General features: G+C 39.7%; 1 protein-coding gene across 1 annotated transcript in view; it reads right to left on the bottom strand.

Moving 5' to 3' along the window:
- Window positions 1–18,967, bottom strand: part of AGMO (alkylglycerol monooxygenase) — a 198,192-nt gene that overhangs the window by 170,868 nt on the left and 8,357 nt on the right. Inside the window, exon 3 of the mRNA XM_030010075.2 lies at window positions 6,707–6,858. Coding sequence (XP_029865935.1) covers window positions 6,707–6,858 — 152 coding nt within the window. The remainder of the gene's footprint in view (window positions 1–6,706; window positions 6,859–18,967) is intronic.

Raw genomic sequence — 18,967 nt, 5'->3', positions numbered from 1 at the left:
TTCCTGGACTAGATATTTAACCCAGACCATGGAGTTTAATTCCTCACCTATAGCAATGAGCCCTGTCCTACCCCCCACTACATCATATTCCCACTCCAGAGCACATCCTACAGCACTTCTAAAGAGCCAAAAATCCATGGCCGATCACTTTGTCTGCCGTCCAACCTGTTGGCAGATTTGTTACTACCATCATTCTTAATAACCTCTGGCATTTCACATATGTAGAAAATCTATTCACCCATAAACCTCTTTTGGATATTCAGAAATTAAAATTAAGTAAAAACTCTGTAGTAGATTTCCTCTTATTTCTATCTTCTGAGCTCTTCAGGTTATGGAGGTTTTTCAGAAAGTCACTTACTATCTCACAGCTTCTAAAGTAGAACAGGAAGGGGCTTGTGATATCTGCATGTGCCACAATAAATTTAGCAGACTAAATGAGTCAACCTCACCTCATATCAGGACATTATTCTTGCCAGTATACAAGAAATAAGTTCCTGTTGTTTAAAAGACTGATTATGAACAATAACAACCTGAAAACAATACAAGCAGGCTCCTATAATTTTACGGGACCCTAGACCACTCCATGTCAGGAAGCCTCATTGCAGCTGAGGTAGTTTTCAGGTGAACTTTCTCAACCAAAATATACACTTAAATGTCAGAAGGAATGGCAACATATTGGTTTGCTAAGATTGACTGTGGTCTTCTACAAATTCAGTGTCCACTCAGAAAATTACATGACACGTGGTAAAGGAGCACCTCTTATTTTTGAAAAGTAAGAGAAAGGTAAAAGACATAGTTATAAAAACAAGTGTATAGGAACAACAAATGATGTAGTTTACTTACAGTGGACTTGGAAGGCAAGGAATGAATCATAATCACATGAACTCTCTATTTATTTTCAATTCATGTTATGCTGTCTGCAGGTATTAGACTAGAATCAATCAGAAGATAGAACAGAAAATATGATAACCAGCTATTGCTTTTGCTATTTTTGTGAGGCAAGCAGAGTCAGCATTTTAACATCCTGCTCTCCCAAGCCTGTTCAAAAAATAAAAAAACACAACTGACAGAATGGCAAAAAATGTTTTCTCTAAAATTCACAAGAAGAGAATTTTTTTCTCTTAATCACTGGGTATCAATTCCCTTTGCAATCAACACAAGCTGTGACAAGAAAAAGAGCAGAGCCTCATTCAGTCACTTGACAGTTCCCAAAGTTTTCTATCTTTCACTGGGGTGGAATTAAATTTGTTTCATGCTGGATAATCAATATGGTACTGAATTTCTAGTCAGGTAAACTGTGGCATTTTCCCACATGCAAGGACAAGCCTAAAAAACCACCACCACCCAATCCTCTACCCCTGCCCTCTGGATGGAGCCTTTGGCATGTAAAAGTACATTGTCATTTACTGTATTTCTAGGGGAATACAGATTTTCCTGAAAGGAAAACCTTGTGTCTCTGACCATGTTCCCAATAACAAAAGTCAGACATCATTTTATTATAATGAATTTCCCATAAATCTGAAATCCTTTAAATCCAAAATTATTTCAATATACTATCAATTCTTAATATAAAATCTACTTAACAAGTCCATTCTAATATACTGACTTCAGACAAGCACATTATAAATTGCAGATGAAAGGAGCACTTCAAAGGCAGGAATGGGTCAGATAAATAAAGATAGCACAATCGTATGATTCCAATACACCCTCCAAAAATGAGCAGTAAATATAGATGGTGAAGAGACTTTGAGCCCTGCTGTCTTTTCCTTTAACAAGCTTGCCAGTTCAAACTCATCTCCTTGTTCAACAGTGAACATAGCATTGCACAGGTGTCCAAAGTGATAACATATTGGGATTATTATTGCAGATTATGTATATAATTAGCAGCAAGAATAGGACTGGGTTTTACTGTTGCCCATTTGAGTCATTTTAATGGCATGAATCTTGAGACATTACCTTCCCCAATTTATCCACTCTGTTTCCTTATAAAAGAACGAATTACCTGTCTGTGCACTACTGACGCAGAAAATCCTCTCTGCTCTCTCTGAAGTCTCCAGTTTAACCCCTAGATTCGATGCTAGCAAGGCTAGGTTATATTGCTTATGTACTTGGCCACTGGGCAGGACCACATGTCCTGCCCCATGGCTAAGTTGACCCCATGACTACTGAACTGAGTTGAATCGTTTAAGAAAGAAACCCAACACAATCCTGTTTTTTAACATGGACTGTTTCAGTGATCTTATGTACATAGTCTCTGTGCAGGAGGTTTTTTCCGGAACTGAGTGGGTAGTGAACTGCAGCATGGTGTAGGAAAGAGCGGCCAGATGCTTCTGAAGTCAACTCTGCTGCTGAAGAAGTTGCTCCACGAAACTGTAAGAAAAGATGCTTCCTGGGAGAAGAGGCAGAAGCAATGTAAGTCATGGCTAAGAGAAACCCCCTTTTTTAAAAATTCTACAAAACAAGAGATGAAGAGTTCACAAAGTTTCCAATTTTTGGAAATCTTAGAAAGAAAACCTTCTCAACATCCTCAGGTGAGACATTTTGCCACAGATCTGAGGCATGGCCTTTTGAGGGACAAAGCTGAAGTGAGTTTTCAGGGTCTGTTCTTTGCCCTCTGACCCTTCAGAAGCTGGCCTTGGACAAAAGGTCAGTCCTGTGGGGTGGGAGAATGTGAGAAACTTGGAGTCTATTGCTCCAGAATATGCCTGGTGCAGTACAAGGCTTATTTCTCATCCTCCATAAATAAATTCAGAATTATTAAGAGACACACCATTAACTCAAAATTTTATGTAGCAGCTGGGGAATCTGCCGAGGATATACTTATCAGTTGAGGTCTATTTTACGACCTCTGCACATAACTCAAACCATCAGCTCATATTGGCTTGGCGTTTCGCTGACAGGGACCATGTCACGTATCCCCCAGGGCAGCTGGAAGCCACCAGCGGACAATGGGGGCGAGCGGCTGACATGGGCCGCTGTGGCCCTGGCAGAACAATGCAGCTGCTGCGGAGGTTGGCCCTGCTGAAGGAAACTCGCTTCTCCCAGGTTGTCTGAGGGGAGGGACACTGAAGCAATGGAAATTCCCCAGCAGTAAAGGAGAACAAAAGAAGAGGTGTTGGAAGCTGCCGTTAAAAAGAGACAGGCTCCCTAAACCTGCTGGCTGCCAGACTTGGACAGCTTCTTCCAGGGCCTGAAAGAGGAGTGGATGGTCCCCTGGCTGACAGAAAACCACACTGCTCTGCAGGATGCAATCCCCCGGGAAGCGTAGGTGAAAAACTACTCCCTTACACAGAGGACCAGAGTTTCACAGTTTCCCACTATCGCACGTTGGGGCGCGGGGTTGAGAGCACAGCCTCTGCCGAGGGCCCTGCTCAAAGTGGGGGTGCCTCTGGGCCCGGCAGAGCCCCCCACACCAGAGCTGGCCATGAAACCCCCTGCCGCCCCGCAGCCGGGACCTGGGCTCCACACAAGTGCGTCTCTCTTGTTTTTGCATGGATCTGGAAGTCTCTAGATTTCCTCCCCTGATTAAAAGGTGTGGCTGCTGAAGAAATTAGTTTACAGAGCCTCCAAATTCCTTACTGCCGTTGTCATATGTCTGCAACAGGAGTAACCGCGAGGCCAGGGCGTGGGGAGGGGTGTGCTGCACCACGGCTAGGGCTCGGCACTGCTCTGGGACCGCTGAATCCCCCTTTCTAGCAGCAGTAACTCTGCAAGGACTCTGCACCTGGAGAGGAAACTTGAGGAGTAATCCATATATGCTAGATTAAAATATCTGGTAAAAATCCCTCAAACCCACACATATCCTTCCCTGAAAAAAAGTTAAAGTAAAACCTGCGATTTTACAGCTTACTTTTCTTAGTAGTACAGCCATAACGGGTGTTTTTAACTGAAACAAAGGGAAAAGTTACATTGATTTATAAAGTCATTAAAATACCAGGAGAAAAAGCAGTGGCTAACTAAGTACTCCCATTGACCGCCACAGCTTTTGGATCAGGCCCAGAAGAATGCTGGAATAAGTGGTGAAACATTTTATTTTCTAACTTTTTAGTGGCTACTGCAAACAATGGAAAATACAAGCACATACTTAGAATAACTCTATCCTTTGCAAAATGAGATCACACCTAAAAATACTTCCTCTTGTTGCTGTATAACTTCAGTTTATGATAATAGCTATTACATATAGTGAAGAGGAAAAAATAGCTTCCCAAGTGCTGGGTAAAAACTTGATATTGTATCGTAGAGTTTCTGCTACAGAATAAACTTTAAAATCTGTTGATGATTCAGACTATTTTTTCAGATACCAGAATGGACAATCCAATTACAGCATGGACAACATGAAATAAGGTAGTAATAAGCCAGGGGCTCGAGTTATCAAATTATTGCTTGGAGACAGGAAAAGCTACGTGATGATGATGATGATGATGATTCTTTGTATCAAAATTATATCAAGTATTAAGAAACAACTGCAAAATGTATCTGAATTTTAGTTTTCCAGTTTGAAACAATTAGTGCTATTATTTACATCCCCACACATAAGCCCACACAGCTTGAATTTCCTGGGATATACATGTGCTATTAATTTTTAACTTTGCTCTAGGATCCAAGCCTGAATCACCAGGCCCTGTTACTTTCTAGCGCAAGGGTGTGTTTTGTCCGCTTGTACCACAGACTGTTCCCGTGCCCTGGCTCCTCAAAGTGCAAAGGTATTTTTCAGGAGTTTACGTTTTACTTTTTAAAACCATCTCCTACACTTAAATTTCCTTAGCAACTTCCAAAGCAGCCGACTTTCACAGCTGTGCTGCCGTGCTACGGATTTCACCGTTGCTTGACCAGAGAAAAGAGTGTCGGTTAAGCTAAAATCTCCATTTACAGTGATTTTCTACAATGTTGCATCAGTTCCCTGCTAAGTAGCACAGATCTAATAGCGAACAGTATTTCTGTAACCTGAAGAAGAGTAAATTAACATTTATAGAATAGCTCAGCTGACCTTCTTAAGGCAACAACAGCATTTTCTTATGTAGTTTCCTCAACTACATTACATACAGACAGAATTGGTTTGGATTTTAATTCTAAAACTGCTAGCAAGATTCGTTTCAATGTATGTAATCTCCTCAAAATACAGAAAAACAGACAAGAATAAATGCAAAGTTGCTGCAAGAACGGAAATATGTGCAATTGCTTTAGAGAGCACGGAGATGACCCTACTCCCTCCTCTGCCAGTGGGAATTTTACCACTGACTCCAGTGAAAGTACAGCCAGGCTAGTGATTTTCTAACACTTGAAGGCAATTATTTTTATTTTAAAATGCAGGAATAGCCTCCCGCTCTGGTCCAGTTCTCAGCCTGAGGCTGTAGCCCTGCCAGCACTGTTAATGTCATTGTTTGCGAAGCGTATTCCCAGTCTCGCGTACACCCACGCAGGGCTCCCAGCTCCCGGCCGCGATGTCCCCCCTGCCGCATTGTTTCAGCTCCCCCTGTTTCCTCGCCTCCCGCCCTGTCCCCCCACCATTGTTGTCCCCCTGCACCCACCCTGCATTGTTCTCACGCCCGCCTGCCATCCCCACCCAGGAGGGACCCTTCCTCCCTCCCACTCGCCGCAGCAGCTCAGGCTCCTTTCTTACCTACTTCCATATATTCCGCTGACGTATTGGCATCAAAACATTTTCCCTTTCTGAAAGCGCATTACATAAGCTGTCGTTACTAGATCCCACAGCTTTTTTGAGCTGTGGGCGCTCTGCCTTGAGAAGCCCAGTCCAAAGTCTCTTAAACAACAAGAAGATTCTTATTTCATTGCTATGGACTCTAAATCAGGCCCAAAATTAGGATTGATAGAAAGTGTTACTGCATTTTCAGATAGGATATAAAAGGCTAGAGCAAAAATACATTGTCACTATAGAACAGAAATATGTAATGAGACAGATACGTAGGGATCGATATTATTACATCTTCATAGTATGCATGTACAGAAATGACTGGCATTATTTACATGGGCTCCATTGTTACACTAAATAACAGTTAAATCCTTTCTAAACTGTGCTTTTGCTCCTTCATGTATAAAAGCAAGTAGGGTTAAAAAGGTACTTCTAAAAAAACAAGGCAAGCCTCGCGTTTATGTAGTCAAGTGTTAATTGCAGACAGGATTTCTAAAATACCTTGTTCATACATGTATATCTATGTCCATATACATATATATATAAAGTATAGAAATATTTTTATTCATTTACCAATTAGAGTGATTGAAAGTTTAAAAAGATTTTTAAAAACACACAGAAACAAATGAAGTTAGCCAGCTTTCCTGTCATTATTTCAGCCACCTTGCTTTTTTACTGCTCTCCATTTTGTACATCCACTATGCTCTTTTGAAATATTTACCTGTACTGTACTGGATTTTTCATACAGGCATATAAGGATACTAACCCTAAATTTCTATGTACTTCCTATTTTTTTCCTATGATACTTCACTTTCGCTGTGGTACTGCTTTCAAAATGATACTCTGTCTTTTCACAAAATCATGTTTATTATACACAGTAGGATGTACAAACTGTTTTCCATGCCTAAGTGAGTCTTTGTTAATCCTTGGGAAGAAGAGCAGCTATATATGCTTAGAGTAGATTAAGTATAGAAACAAAAGCCAAATACCTCATTTTATTAATAAATAATTAATATATTTTGTATTTTAATACATGAAAAACTCATTAACTCTTACCATGGCTTATGCGGTGAAAGCAGTAGTATGCAAAGTCCACTCCCAGGAGTGTCAAATACCACGTCCATGGTGAGTCCCAGGGCAGTTCGAAGAGTCTGTAGCTGTTCCATATGTAGATATAACTAATTAAGTCAACACTTCTGAATAAAACACTGAAATAGAGATCCAAAAAGTTTTATCAATAATCTTCTCAACTTCAGTTACAGAACCTTTTTACTATATATTTACCATTCAGCAGGTGTGAGTCTTTTTGTAACACATAAAACCAGTCTCCAAGTTCTGCAACTTCTGTCAAGTAATGCTACTATTGACTTCAATGGAACCTTTACTTAAGGTCTGCGAGGTTTTTCAAACCAACCATCACCCACTCACCACCCGTGTTGTGGTATTAGGCATCCTCAAAGGCTGAAGCACTCCTGTGCTCTGCAGGTGCTGTGGTGAACCTGTTCTCCCAAATCTGGAAGAAACCCATCCTTGCTAAGTCACAAGTCAGAAGTGACTGAAGTATAGCAGCAATTATGCTCAAACACTAATGTATGACATTAAAATACCTTGACTATTTCCATTATAAGGAAGGGCATGGAAGGTGACAGGACTTTTAGGAGCAGTGAGATAGTCAATCTGCTCAGCTTATCACTTCACTTTAAGAGGATAAATGCAGCAGGAGGAGACAAAGCCCAGTGCCTTTGAAAAGAAGGGAAAGGGCAAATTGGTAGAGAAAAATGGCAGGACTGCCAGAAAGGGGGAGAAAAAGCCACGAATTCGCAAAGGCAGGAAAGCCACCAGTCAGCAGCTTTTATTGCTGCCAAGTTCCTGGACTACAGGGAGTGAGCATCTACCTCTGACCTAACTCAGGTCAGTGCTGAGACCAGGAGAAGGAGAATGAAAGTAGCTCTGGGATGGGCAGGCCAGATGCAGCAGTAACTCTCCACAGCTGTTTAGGTTAAGAAAAATTTGGGTTGCCACAGTCATACCCTCTCCTCAGTGCCCCACCACCTCCCACCTCGTTCCACTGATTTGGAGGATGAGCTGTCTCCAAACAAATTGCTTTGTTTTTTCTGGGTGACTTTTTGGACAGACTGGGAAGTGTTAACCCCAGTGTGACAGAGATGAGAGGCCGTGGGCACTGGGGTGGCCCAGGTTACAATTGGCTTAGGTAGCTGTGAAATGGCGTCTCAGCTGCAGATTGATGTCTATTTAAACTGGCATTTTTTGTAGAAGAGAGTAGTGCACAGCGTGATCCGCAGCAACTTCCTCACACCCCCTCCTGCTACCCTTCTTTGCTGTGTTGCTGAAAATGTTTGTGGGACTGTGGTGAACTGAACGGGGGCAGCTTCTGAAAAGCAGCAAGCAGAAAAAAAGTAGGCAAAAGATACTAACTGTAGGAAAGTCACACATATCCTTTTTTATATATCAATGGATTAAATGCAACTCAGTTTAGGGCCTAAGAGTCAGAAATGAGATTATTATTATTATTATTATTATCACCATCATCTACACACAGAAAAAACTAATCTAGTTCTCAGATGTTTTGCTGCTGGTATATTGGCGGGGGGGGGGTGGGGGGGCTGAAATTATCAGCAGAACAACACCTTTGTCCAAAGTTGTGCAAGATTTTTAGTAATCTATAAATCACATTCATGGTTGAAGGAAGACTGAGGGATTTAGATTCAGGGAACTTCAAATGGAGATTGCAAATGGCATATCTGCAAGACACTACTTGAATAGAGGTGGTAACAAACTGCACATAGGTGTCACAGCCTTGCAAAACCTCAGCTAAAAGACTGTCACAGACCAACATCTTTCTTTCACTTTAGTCTCACCTGGAACTTCACCTTATATTGAACTCAGCTAAAATAGTCTCCATGCATATCTCTGTCCAGGTCTGCTCATTCTTGTCTCAGTGCCACTTCTCAATGGTACTTCTTCCCAAACCCTGCCTTTTTTTTTTTTTCCCCCCTTTTTTCAGCTAGATTATTTTTTACACAGTTTATGGCATGGCCCCCAAAACACTTGAATCTGAAAAACTAAAAAAGGACATATACTCCTTCTCCTCTAAAGCCTTGTTTCACACACCTGGAAAACATCCCTGAGGACAGTCTGGCCATGCCCTGTACTTCTGGTTAGCTGCACTGAAACATGAGGGAACCTCAGCAAACATGGCTGTTTCAGCTTACGAACCACCGCCCAATGCTATGACTGAACTTCGAGGTTGCCTCCGTATTTTTGCAGAGATATCCATTCAGAGCTTTTCTACTTCTGGCATTAGCACCTCTTCCCATAAGAGTGTTTTGAATAAGGCTAGAAGGAAACATCTTGAGTTTCTGTGCTGCTAGTCTCTCTATTAAAGTGGAACAAAGTCAGCTGAAAATTCCAAGCTCCCAATACTAGCCTGCAAGCAGAATAGTGTCACATCCACCATTTTATCCCAAGAAGCTGAAGCATTACAAGGAATTGTTGTTCGGGAAGAAGAGAACTAATATCTTTTCCACAGCCAGCTGCCACATCTTACCTGCAACTCCTTCCTACCTTTACTACAATCATCCCAGTTTTTCTCTTGGACAAAACCAAAACACAAGAAAACCCATGAAGTTTCATTTTAGCAGCTGGCAGATGAAGAATTTCTCTTGACTAGCAATGACAGGTGTATCTACCACTTCGAAAACAACTTAGCTATGCCCAGAAGTTGGACCATACACACCTGGAACATGTTTAATTTTCATAAGAGCTGTGTTCTATAAATATTTTTAAAGAAGATTATATGTGACCAACCAGATTTTTGCAATTCACCTCATGAGGCATCTGTAAAGTTCAGTATAAATTCTCAATCCCTTTCACAACAGGTCAGAAGGGAGCTGATATTATGCAAACACAAAGAACTGGGCATTTCTTAACATCTTTTCAATGACCAGGAAATTTAAAACACCTCTTGCAACATAGAGTATCAGTTATTATTAGGTACTGTTTTCTTACTTTATTCTTTTGCTTTTATTAACATATAATGCCTTTGCAGTACATCCAAAGATATGTGAACTGGTACATTTCCTCCATTTTTGATCAGCCTTCAGTATTTCACCCTCGAGTCCTTTTTTTTTTCCAGAGGCTGAGGCCAAGGTGTAAAACTTGAGCTAACCCTGCAACACATTTTTTATATATATGATTTGCTGTACATTCTTTCCTTCATGCTTGAATCACAACTCTACAGCACAAAACACTAGCTGATTACTGTAATTAATTTAGAGTAATCCATCATATCACTATGCAATGCTGGAGAAAGAAGAGCTGCTTAGCTAAGTATTTTTTAAAATTTACAGTGTGATAGATAGGAAAGTCCAGAGCTTGCATTCAATTACGATTCTGAAAGTTCACTTGGAGTTTTAAAGGTTTACATTGCCCCTTTTTTTCTCCCTCAAGTTCCATTTTCACTTCTTGAAAATACTGAAGAGAACTTAAGAAAACTTTTTCCTCATTTAAATGTTAGGTTTTAACCATAAATATGACAGAAGTGGATAGGCAAGACTTTTGTCATCTAGTCCAATCCTCTGCATAAGGAGTAATAAATCCTAGAACAGACAGACTGTAGAGAAAACCTTATTATATACATTGCACAGATTTATCTTCTTGGATTTTTAACATTTCTGCTGAAAATTTTCTTATTATGTGCAAAGTATGCACTTAGGCAACTGTTTTGACTTTGAGAGAGTTTTCGTCTCCTTGTTCCTGAAGTTCATACATACTTTACTCAAAGGTGATAATATTTGTTTTAATAAAACATTTCCCCCTTTCTCCTTCCACTGGGTCAGATTATCACTTCCTCTAATTAAAAAAGTCCAAGAAGGAAATTCTGGGAGATGAACTCTCCATGTGGAAATGAAGATCTACTTATGGTAGATCCCTATGGGATAATGAAGGAGGGAAAAGGAGGAGAAAATTCAATTGGAAGAAAAGGCAGCTGCCCATTTGAAAGAAGACAAGGTCTTGTTTTGCTTCCTCCAATGCACAGATCAGCCTTAGAGCCTGAAAACAAAGTTTTAGGAAACCTCTTCCATGGTGGCCAGGACAGTCACCAAAAGGGAAAAGGGTCAGAGACAGTAGCTGTCGTCTCTATTCTGAGCACGGAGAAAGATCCGTGTATCAAAAGTGAAGACCCCAAGGAAACCGCCTCGGCTCTCGCCACTATTGCAGTCACCACCTCGCATCACACTGGGAACTGACCTGGGGCCCCTGAGCTAAAAACACAACTCTACAGCTGGACCTACAAAAGCACAGCTCTCAAGGGCTCTAACAGACTTGCATCCTTGGAGGTCAGACACAGAGGGAAACATGTTAAGACACCCTGGTCACAAGGTTATATTATCATTAAAAATAGTGAGATATTACTAATACAGTTTCCCTGGGTTAAATAAATTCAGTTCTTCTAGCCTGATTCAAAATACATGAATGTAAAGTTTCAAAATGTTGAACAAAGGCAGTTTCTCCTCGATAATTTGAAATTATTCAGACCATATATGTAACAGCAGGATACATGAATAATTAAATGCTCTGTAAGCCTTTGTTTCAGAGTGGAAAGCATAAGGATTTCCATTTCCAAGGATACTCATAGAGCTTTCTTTTCCAGATGAAAAACTGGCTCCAGTCACAATTGAAATAAACATTTTGATAACATGATTTCAGTAAAGAGGAGAAGGGGGGAGGAGGTAGAGGAGCCTTGAGAAAAGGTCCATTTGCAAAACAAAGCAAACCTCCTGCAACTGAAATCCCTTTTTATTTCCTGTACAGGTGCCAGGTCTTGAACAGACACCCAATTTATTACCTTGTCAGCTGACTTATTAGGGTTGACACAAATCGAGCTGAAATATGCCTGACATACTGCAGTCAAGGCTTTTTTCACGCTTTAGCACAAAGCCAAACTTTCCACAAGGTGGAGGGAAAAGGAGAGGGAGCTGTGGGAGTTCTATTCCCTGTTTTCTATCATCAAGATGAATATGATCCTCTCCCATTCTTAATATGCAAAACCAGTCATGAAATAACCCAAGGCTAAAAAATAATTCACCAAAATGATACAGCTGGGAAATGATTATCAGGCTCTGGAAAGCCCTTGATTACAGGAAATAGCACCTACATTTTGAGAAAATGTTCCCACCAGACACAAAAGCTGAATCAAAGCCTCTCCTCTTCCTCAGTATGGCTTTCTTGTCTAGCATTTTTGCCTAAATAATGCAAATCCCCAGTTCTCCTCAAGGAGAAAAAATCCTATCAAGTGCAAAATGAAGTAAAATGGAGGTGAATTTGGTATCCCTACTAGCTGTACTGTATGCAGTATTGCATAATGTTTTGTCTGACAGAACTGACCTTTTCTTCACCAAACCTCTTCCTTTTGCACATCACTTTTTATCCTCTAATTTAAGACACTAATATTAATTTACAGTAGTGGGTGAAATAAAACATGAAACAACAGGTTTTGGAAGGAAAAGAACTAAAGTCAGTGTTATGCTTTTTTATTATTAAGTCCAAGTCCTGTCTATATAATTCAAGTCACTTCTTGTTTATCTTTGCACTTTCATACATAAATAAGCAACCAATTAAAAATCCAGAACAACTTAAATATTTTCATGGGAAGTTCCACTGCCTTTAGTAACATAATCCATAGTAGTAACACATTCTGCCCTAAGTTTACGCAAGATCTTCTAGTAAATTTAATTACATGTGATCTTTAAAAGATGACAAATCCTAGTTTAAAAGTTCAGTTCAGAAGCTGAGCTTCTGGCATTGTAGCTTACTCTCTTTATGAAAATGGAAGTTATATTTCTTTAGACTTATTTATACCTGCCCAGCACATGGGGCACTAAATTCTGTTCCAGTAACTTCAGGACACACAATACTGGGAGATTCTAGAACGTCGTCTTCTGTGAGGCAATGGACCTGACTTATCAATATTTGCATAAATAGCACCATATAAGTAAGTGTAATACAAATGCTTACTTAGTACCTTTTTCCAATAGAGGATTTGATTTTGTTCTCTCATACTTGGTTGTTCCATTGAAGTCAGCAAATTTGCATTACAGTTTAAGTTAGATTAGGAACAAACCAATAATATTCTCAAAGGTCACATATAAACAGAAGTAATGAGGAAAGAGAAAAGGGTATTCTATTCTACTGAGATTAGTTCTTCTCAATTTAACTAGAACAAAGGAACTGGTAACAGATGACTGTTCTTATGGTCTATAAAAATACAGTGAAATAACTTCAGTGAGACATCATAGCACATCAAATGATGAAATGAGGAAAAATATTTACATGAGAATTTCTGTTGAACTGCTTTGGTCATACTTCTGAACTTCTAAAATGATAGTTTGTTTTTGTCAGTGACATACACAGTGGTGAAAGTCTATTCTTTTCAGATCTGCAACACTGATTTACAGAATGGTTAAGAGACTTTTTTCCCCCATTTCCGTAACTTCTAGGTGTTGACCCAGGAAACTAGGTTGGCCAGCTCTAAAAATGCTACCCCTGTGCTCCATCTAGTGGAATCCTGATTTAAGCTTAATGCATCTTTTAGCACAAAAGTGCTTCAGTCAGAAGGGTACTGTCTACACAGCAGCAGTTCCTTAGTTTTTTCAAAATGCATGCAAACTGCCACAATTTATCTTAAAGAAAAATACAGAAACATGGAATAAAAATCTACACAACATTTAATGGGCTTAAGAAATTGGTTTATTTTGTGAGCTACAGAGACTACTGAACTTAATTAACAACATACTTCCAATAAGGGTAAACTCAGTTCACAGCCTGTACTTTCACAAAAGAGCACAAGTATATTTGAGAACAAACACTGACAGCTTGCCTTTGTTTCCAAAGACATGGCAGATGCAAAGCTGGGCTCTGAGATTCACGAACGGGCGATCACCGAGCCATTTACTGGCTCCACTGTACAGAAAAAGGCAATGATGCAATACTAAGGATGTAGACAAATACGCATTCTGTAAACAGCTGTGTCTGTGTAAGTGGTTACAACCTAAAAGAGTAATTGGCTCCCTGACAGGCTTGTGTGAAATACAACAATCTCTAGAACATTATGGTAGGTTGGGACTACCAGTTGTTTCAGTCAATTAGTTTAAGAACATCCCAACTCTCCCAAGTCTCTCTCCCAAATCCTTCCTTTTAATGTTTAGTAGCTTATATGTCTTTTCATTAGAAATTCCAGAGTTTTAAACTCTGGCTCAGAGCTTTCCTTAGTCATCACCAAAAAGTAGCGCTCCCTGCATGCCAGGCTGTCTAGAGCTGCTCATTGGTACTCCGGTGCTCTTCAACCTGCTTCAAACAAAATGAACCAGGTTAACAAAATTCTACAGTTTAAACCATGGTAATGCTGCTGATATTCCCCGGGGAGGACTCACCACTGAGAGAAGTGGAGACTGTAACAGGGGACTGGGGAGGTGGTGATGAGCACTTGACAGCAGGCAGGAAGCACTAGCATCTTTACTGGGCACAGCTGGATTTGGACTTGCCTGAGGAAGCAGCATGATTTACACCAAATTTATAAAACTGTGTTAAACTGATGCAGCGAGAAAATAGTAACTCTTGTGTGGATTAATTATCCTAACTTTACTGATTTAGTTCCACTCAATTCATCAATGACAAACCAGATCAAAAAAAAACTAATTAGGCCAAACAAAGACTGCTCATGTAGTCACTGCCATAAGCTTAACTGAAATGATTTAGAAAATCCCCTTCCAGAGTCAGGTTTGCCTGCTGAAAATGCTACCAGTTCCTGTTGCACAGTACTACCCCCATATTGAAACTGTTTATCCTACTCTGACTGCTTTACCTACAGAAGACTAGTGAGTTATTCTTCTGACAGTGCTGTGAGGGCTGTGACCTTTGGCAAATGTGGGAACAATCAGTGGTGTATATGGGACAGTGCAGCCAGAAGGGTGCTCTTATGAAATATGTAACTACCTAGCACTACTTGGAGAGGAGTGGGGAGGAATGGGGAAGTGAGTAGATTCTGTCTCTTCAGGCTTGTTACCTATTAAAATCCCATTTTTTTGAAACATCTATTAACAGGTAGTCTCTTAAATTGCCATAGCTAGCTGCTGCAGGCATGGTCACAACTGCAGGTTCAGTAAAGCCGGAGCCTAGGGCCTGACAGCTCTTGGCTGCCCCGTTCCCACTTGCTTGCCTGTCTCTCTGCCTTAAGCAAATACCTTTTTGCTCCCACAGTGAACTGAAATTAACTCCGCACGGGATCAGGTGAGCACCTGAACCAACACAAGAGAAAGGGAGGACTATGTAAGTAAGTACAGGAAGGACAGAAGTGCAGTAGCCAGAAGTTAGGCTGGTTTAGGGGCATGGCATGGCACAGCAGCTCTACTTGCCATTTAATCAGGTTAAGTGATTACCTTTCCAGTTTGGCTCCATCTGCTCATCACTACCCTAAGTGTGGTGGTTACCAGCCCTCAGACCTGCCAGCGTAATTGCATGCATAGCTGCTCCCTGACCTGGCTCCGTCAAAATGAATGCAGCTGAGCTTAAACACCTCTTTTATAGTTCTTGGGGGCTTTTGTTTCTGCTTTTAGCTGGATCACTTTGTCAGGACCAGGTTAGGGAGCAATTAAATGTGGAGTTATGTTGGCAGATCTAAGGGGGCAGCTGGATCAGAAGCAACACATCTGACCATGCTCTAAATAAACATCTGTCCAAAGCCTTAGTCAAACAGATGTGGAGGAAAAAAAAGTACCTAATAAGTCTTGAAGTGAAAATATAATTTACGAGAAACTGCATGTATCAAATTTTCTTCTGAGAGATGCAATCACTAATTTATGAGATTATAATTTTCTGTGTAGATACTTCAGGAAACCATGACATACTTTAGATGGATAAACCCATGCAGGCAATTATTTTGTGTTCTGTCAGGACACTGCTAGGTCCACAGCGTTGTGAACTGCTTGCACCAACTTGAATCAAGTGTATTCTAATCAGCTCTGCATATTGCTACTATTAAGAATTGAAAACTTCTGGTTTCAGATTGCAATTTTACATATGTTTTAAAGCAGATAACTCAGTAATGCTACAAAAGAATTGAGGATTTCTTGTCCTGCAACTGACTGCTTTTTTCCAAGCCCACTTCTTGTGCTAGCACAAGATTTTGCACAGCCATAGTAAGAATTGATGCAGGTTAATATGATGGGTGGGTGCTGGACCTGCTTCCTGGGCCACTTTACCACAGGGCAACACGACACTGATGCTGGCAAAAGGGGGGAGAAGGTACAGAGGCAGGAATGAGCAGGAATGAGCAACCAGAACTACAAGTCAGTCAAAGGTGCTTCATCTGGCAGCAGTGCTGGTCTAAAATGTACATGAAACTGCCTCTCCAATCTAACTTCTGGAAGATTATTTAAAATCTAGATGATGTACAAAACTCTGAATGTGCTGGTCTACAGCAGAAACAGGATTTGTACTCCTTTGATTCAATTATTGCTGATGTGCAGGTATCTTAAGATGCATAATAGCATGAACCAATCAAAAAGCATTTTCTCATTCCTTTCTGATGTCCAACGCTTCAGAGAACTCTAATCTCCTGTTTCAAAAACCAAAGTAAATAATGTATACAAATGGTAATGTTCTCTTTAGAAATGGAGAAGTTTACTGCAGACTTGACCAACAAAACTCTTTTAGACATATATATATATACACACACACACTGTCTGACTGTGTTGCAGAGTTGAACACTAAAAACTGGCAATTGAGCATGACCGTAAAGAACAGAGACTTTCCCAACTAGTTTGAAAATGTACCTACCTCAGTTATCCCCCAAACACTTTTTGATTTGATTTATGTTCTGCTGCTTTAAAAGAAGAAATGGGCCAATATGAAATAATGCACATACTTGTATAGTGGATATTTATACCCAAAATAAACTTTCTCTTGGGAGAATATTTTTAAAGCAGCATTTCAAGTCTCCTGGCAATGGTTAGTTAGAAAAGTTATTTATTTATTTAGAATAAAAGTTCTCAGAAATTTTTTAACCACCAACATTTAGGATGCTGGGAGTAAGCTTAGTAATTCAAGTTTCTCCCTTTCCCCCAAATTACTTTTCATTGCATATAACATTTAGTGTTCATACATGCAGAGGAATGCATAGTATGCATTAAGGCAGAGAAAATTATATTTAAGAAATGTATGGGCTATTTTACAAGAGACAGTATGTGCGCATAAAGCAATTCAACTTACTATATGCTGTTGAGTCTAATAAGCCTAAAAACAAAACACATTGCCTTGTCCAATTAGACTTTTCCACTTACACCTACATTTTTAATATTTGGCATATGAATATCAACAATTTATGATTTGCATTTTCTCCAACAATGAAGTAAGAAACACTGAATAAATACTGTTTTCCCTCAAGATATGCAGTACTTCTGTTATACAGGCTGTGAAATGGAAAAACATACTTAGAGGCTGAATATGGTCTGTGACTCCTAATTTTTTCATTAAATATAAAGACCTCTTTGCAATGATGCATCTGAAGCTTCATTCTAACTAATAGACTGAAGCCCACCATTTTAGATTGAACCACAGATTTTTTTAAGGAAGTGGCAAACCATTGCTGCTAGTTGAGAAAATGAAAATTAGTCCCTGGGAGAGGATACAATCAATGGTGTGTTAATCTAACCTTCAGCTGTTAATGATTTGCACTAGTATTTCCCCTGATGCTGTGGGTTCTGCTGAAATATTGTTTTAGCAGTTTCTGTCAGCTTTCCCTACCTTTTTTCTGCCTGAACAGGAAAGACTGAAGTGAAAGTTTTAGCAACAGATTTTGCATGTGCTTCCCCCCCACTTTTTTATCTGACCCAGTTCTTTCACACCATGGAGGCAGAAGACAGAAGGGTAAACTGTTCTGGTTTTTTTCAGTTAGAGCCTTTTTAGCCAGTCTATTATTCACAACTCCTCTTACTCACAGAAGAGGTGTTATACTGAGCAGTCACCACTAGAATTGTGATATTAACATGCAATTAAATAATTTAGGAAGTCTGTATTTTGCCTGCTTCTTTCACATTCAGCCAGAAAGTTAAAAGCTTTACAGAACTCTTTTTTGGAAAGAACTGCTGAGAAGGGTCTTGTATTTTCAGCCATGAGAGCCACACAAGTGACCTGGAAGAGACTTCTTGTGCTTGTGTAGCAATGAGTTAAGTGTACCAATCCTGCAGATTTGCCTGATGCTGCAAAGTTTGTGTCCTTATGGATCATTTGGTTCACTCACTTGAAACAACCTTGCAAAATAATTCTTATCCAAAAGAAAACTGCGTAGCCCACAAGCCAAATTCTACAGCAAAGTACTGAGTGCCAAAATAATAAAAGTACTCAGCACCTTGCAAAGCTGCGTTCCACACATGCAACGCTAGTTTTCTTAACGATCATTTCTTCCATGAATAAGTGCATCTGAAGCATTTCAGTATTCTTAAAATAAAGCCAAAAGGCTTTGCAAAACCATTCAAACTTACTTTACGTGTATCTCAGTCCCCGTGTTTAACTTAATCAGTCCTGAATATTTCAGATGAAAAAATATGTGTTTAGCATGGTAAACCTGTGAAGTGTATGACTGTCTAGAAAATTTGGGTTAAGTTGCAGAAGCGTCGTTTGAACTATTTCAATATTAGCTGCCTGCAAACTAGAGTAAGCCTTTATCAGGGTTGTGTGTTGGTGCACACAATTCTAATGTATTGATAAATATTTAATTTATTACAGCTTAAAATATAATGAAAAATTGAATGTTTAGTAGCTTATATGTCTTTTCATTAGAAATTCCAGAGTTTTAAACTCTGGCTCAGAGCTTTCCTTAGTCATCACCAAAAAGTAGCGCTCCCTGCATGCCATGATCCTTCAAGATCATGCTTACAAGTCATATTAAAAGCAACAAAATGGTTTGAATATAGGTTGTGCACTAGACGCAAAAATAGCTTAATGAAATTCTCAAATAACTTAGACATTACTTTACGTTTGAATATTTCTCATGCTGAAAGCTCATGCCTCTTATTTGCAGATATATGAAGAGTTCAGGAGAGTGTCTTTAAGTGACATTATTTATCTACCAAATTCCTTAAAAGGCTTCATATGTGGTATTTACTACTGATAACTAACATAATCCATCACAAGTTGTCTTTGTACCTAATTTAAAGGCACAGACATAGATCTTGTCAAAACTTTTCTTAGAAAGTTTAAAAAAAAAATCAGGTAAATGTCAAATGTTCAATAGATTAC

The sequence above is a fragment of the Aquila chrysaetos genome, chromosome 3 (genome assembly GCF_900496995.4).
Source record: "Aquila chrysaetos chrysaetos chromosome 3, bAquChr1.4, whole genome shotgun sequence".
Classification (NCBI taxonomy): Eukaryota; Metazoa; Chordata; class Aves; order Accipitriformes; family Accipitridae; genus Aquila; species Aquila chrysaetos.
Note: the sequence above shows the minus strand (reverse complement) of the source record. Positions and strands in the feature narration are given on the sequence as shown.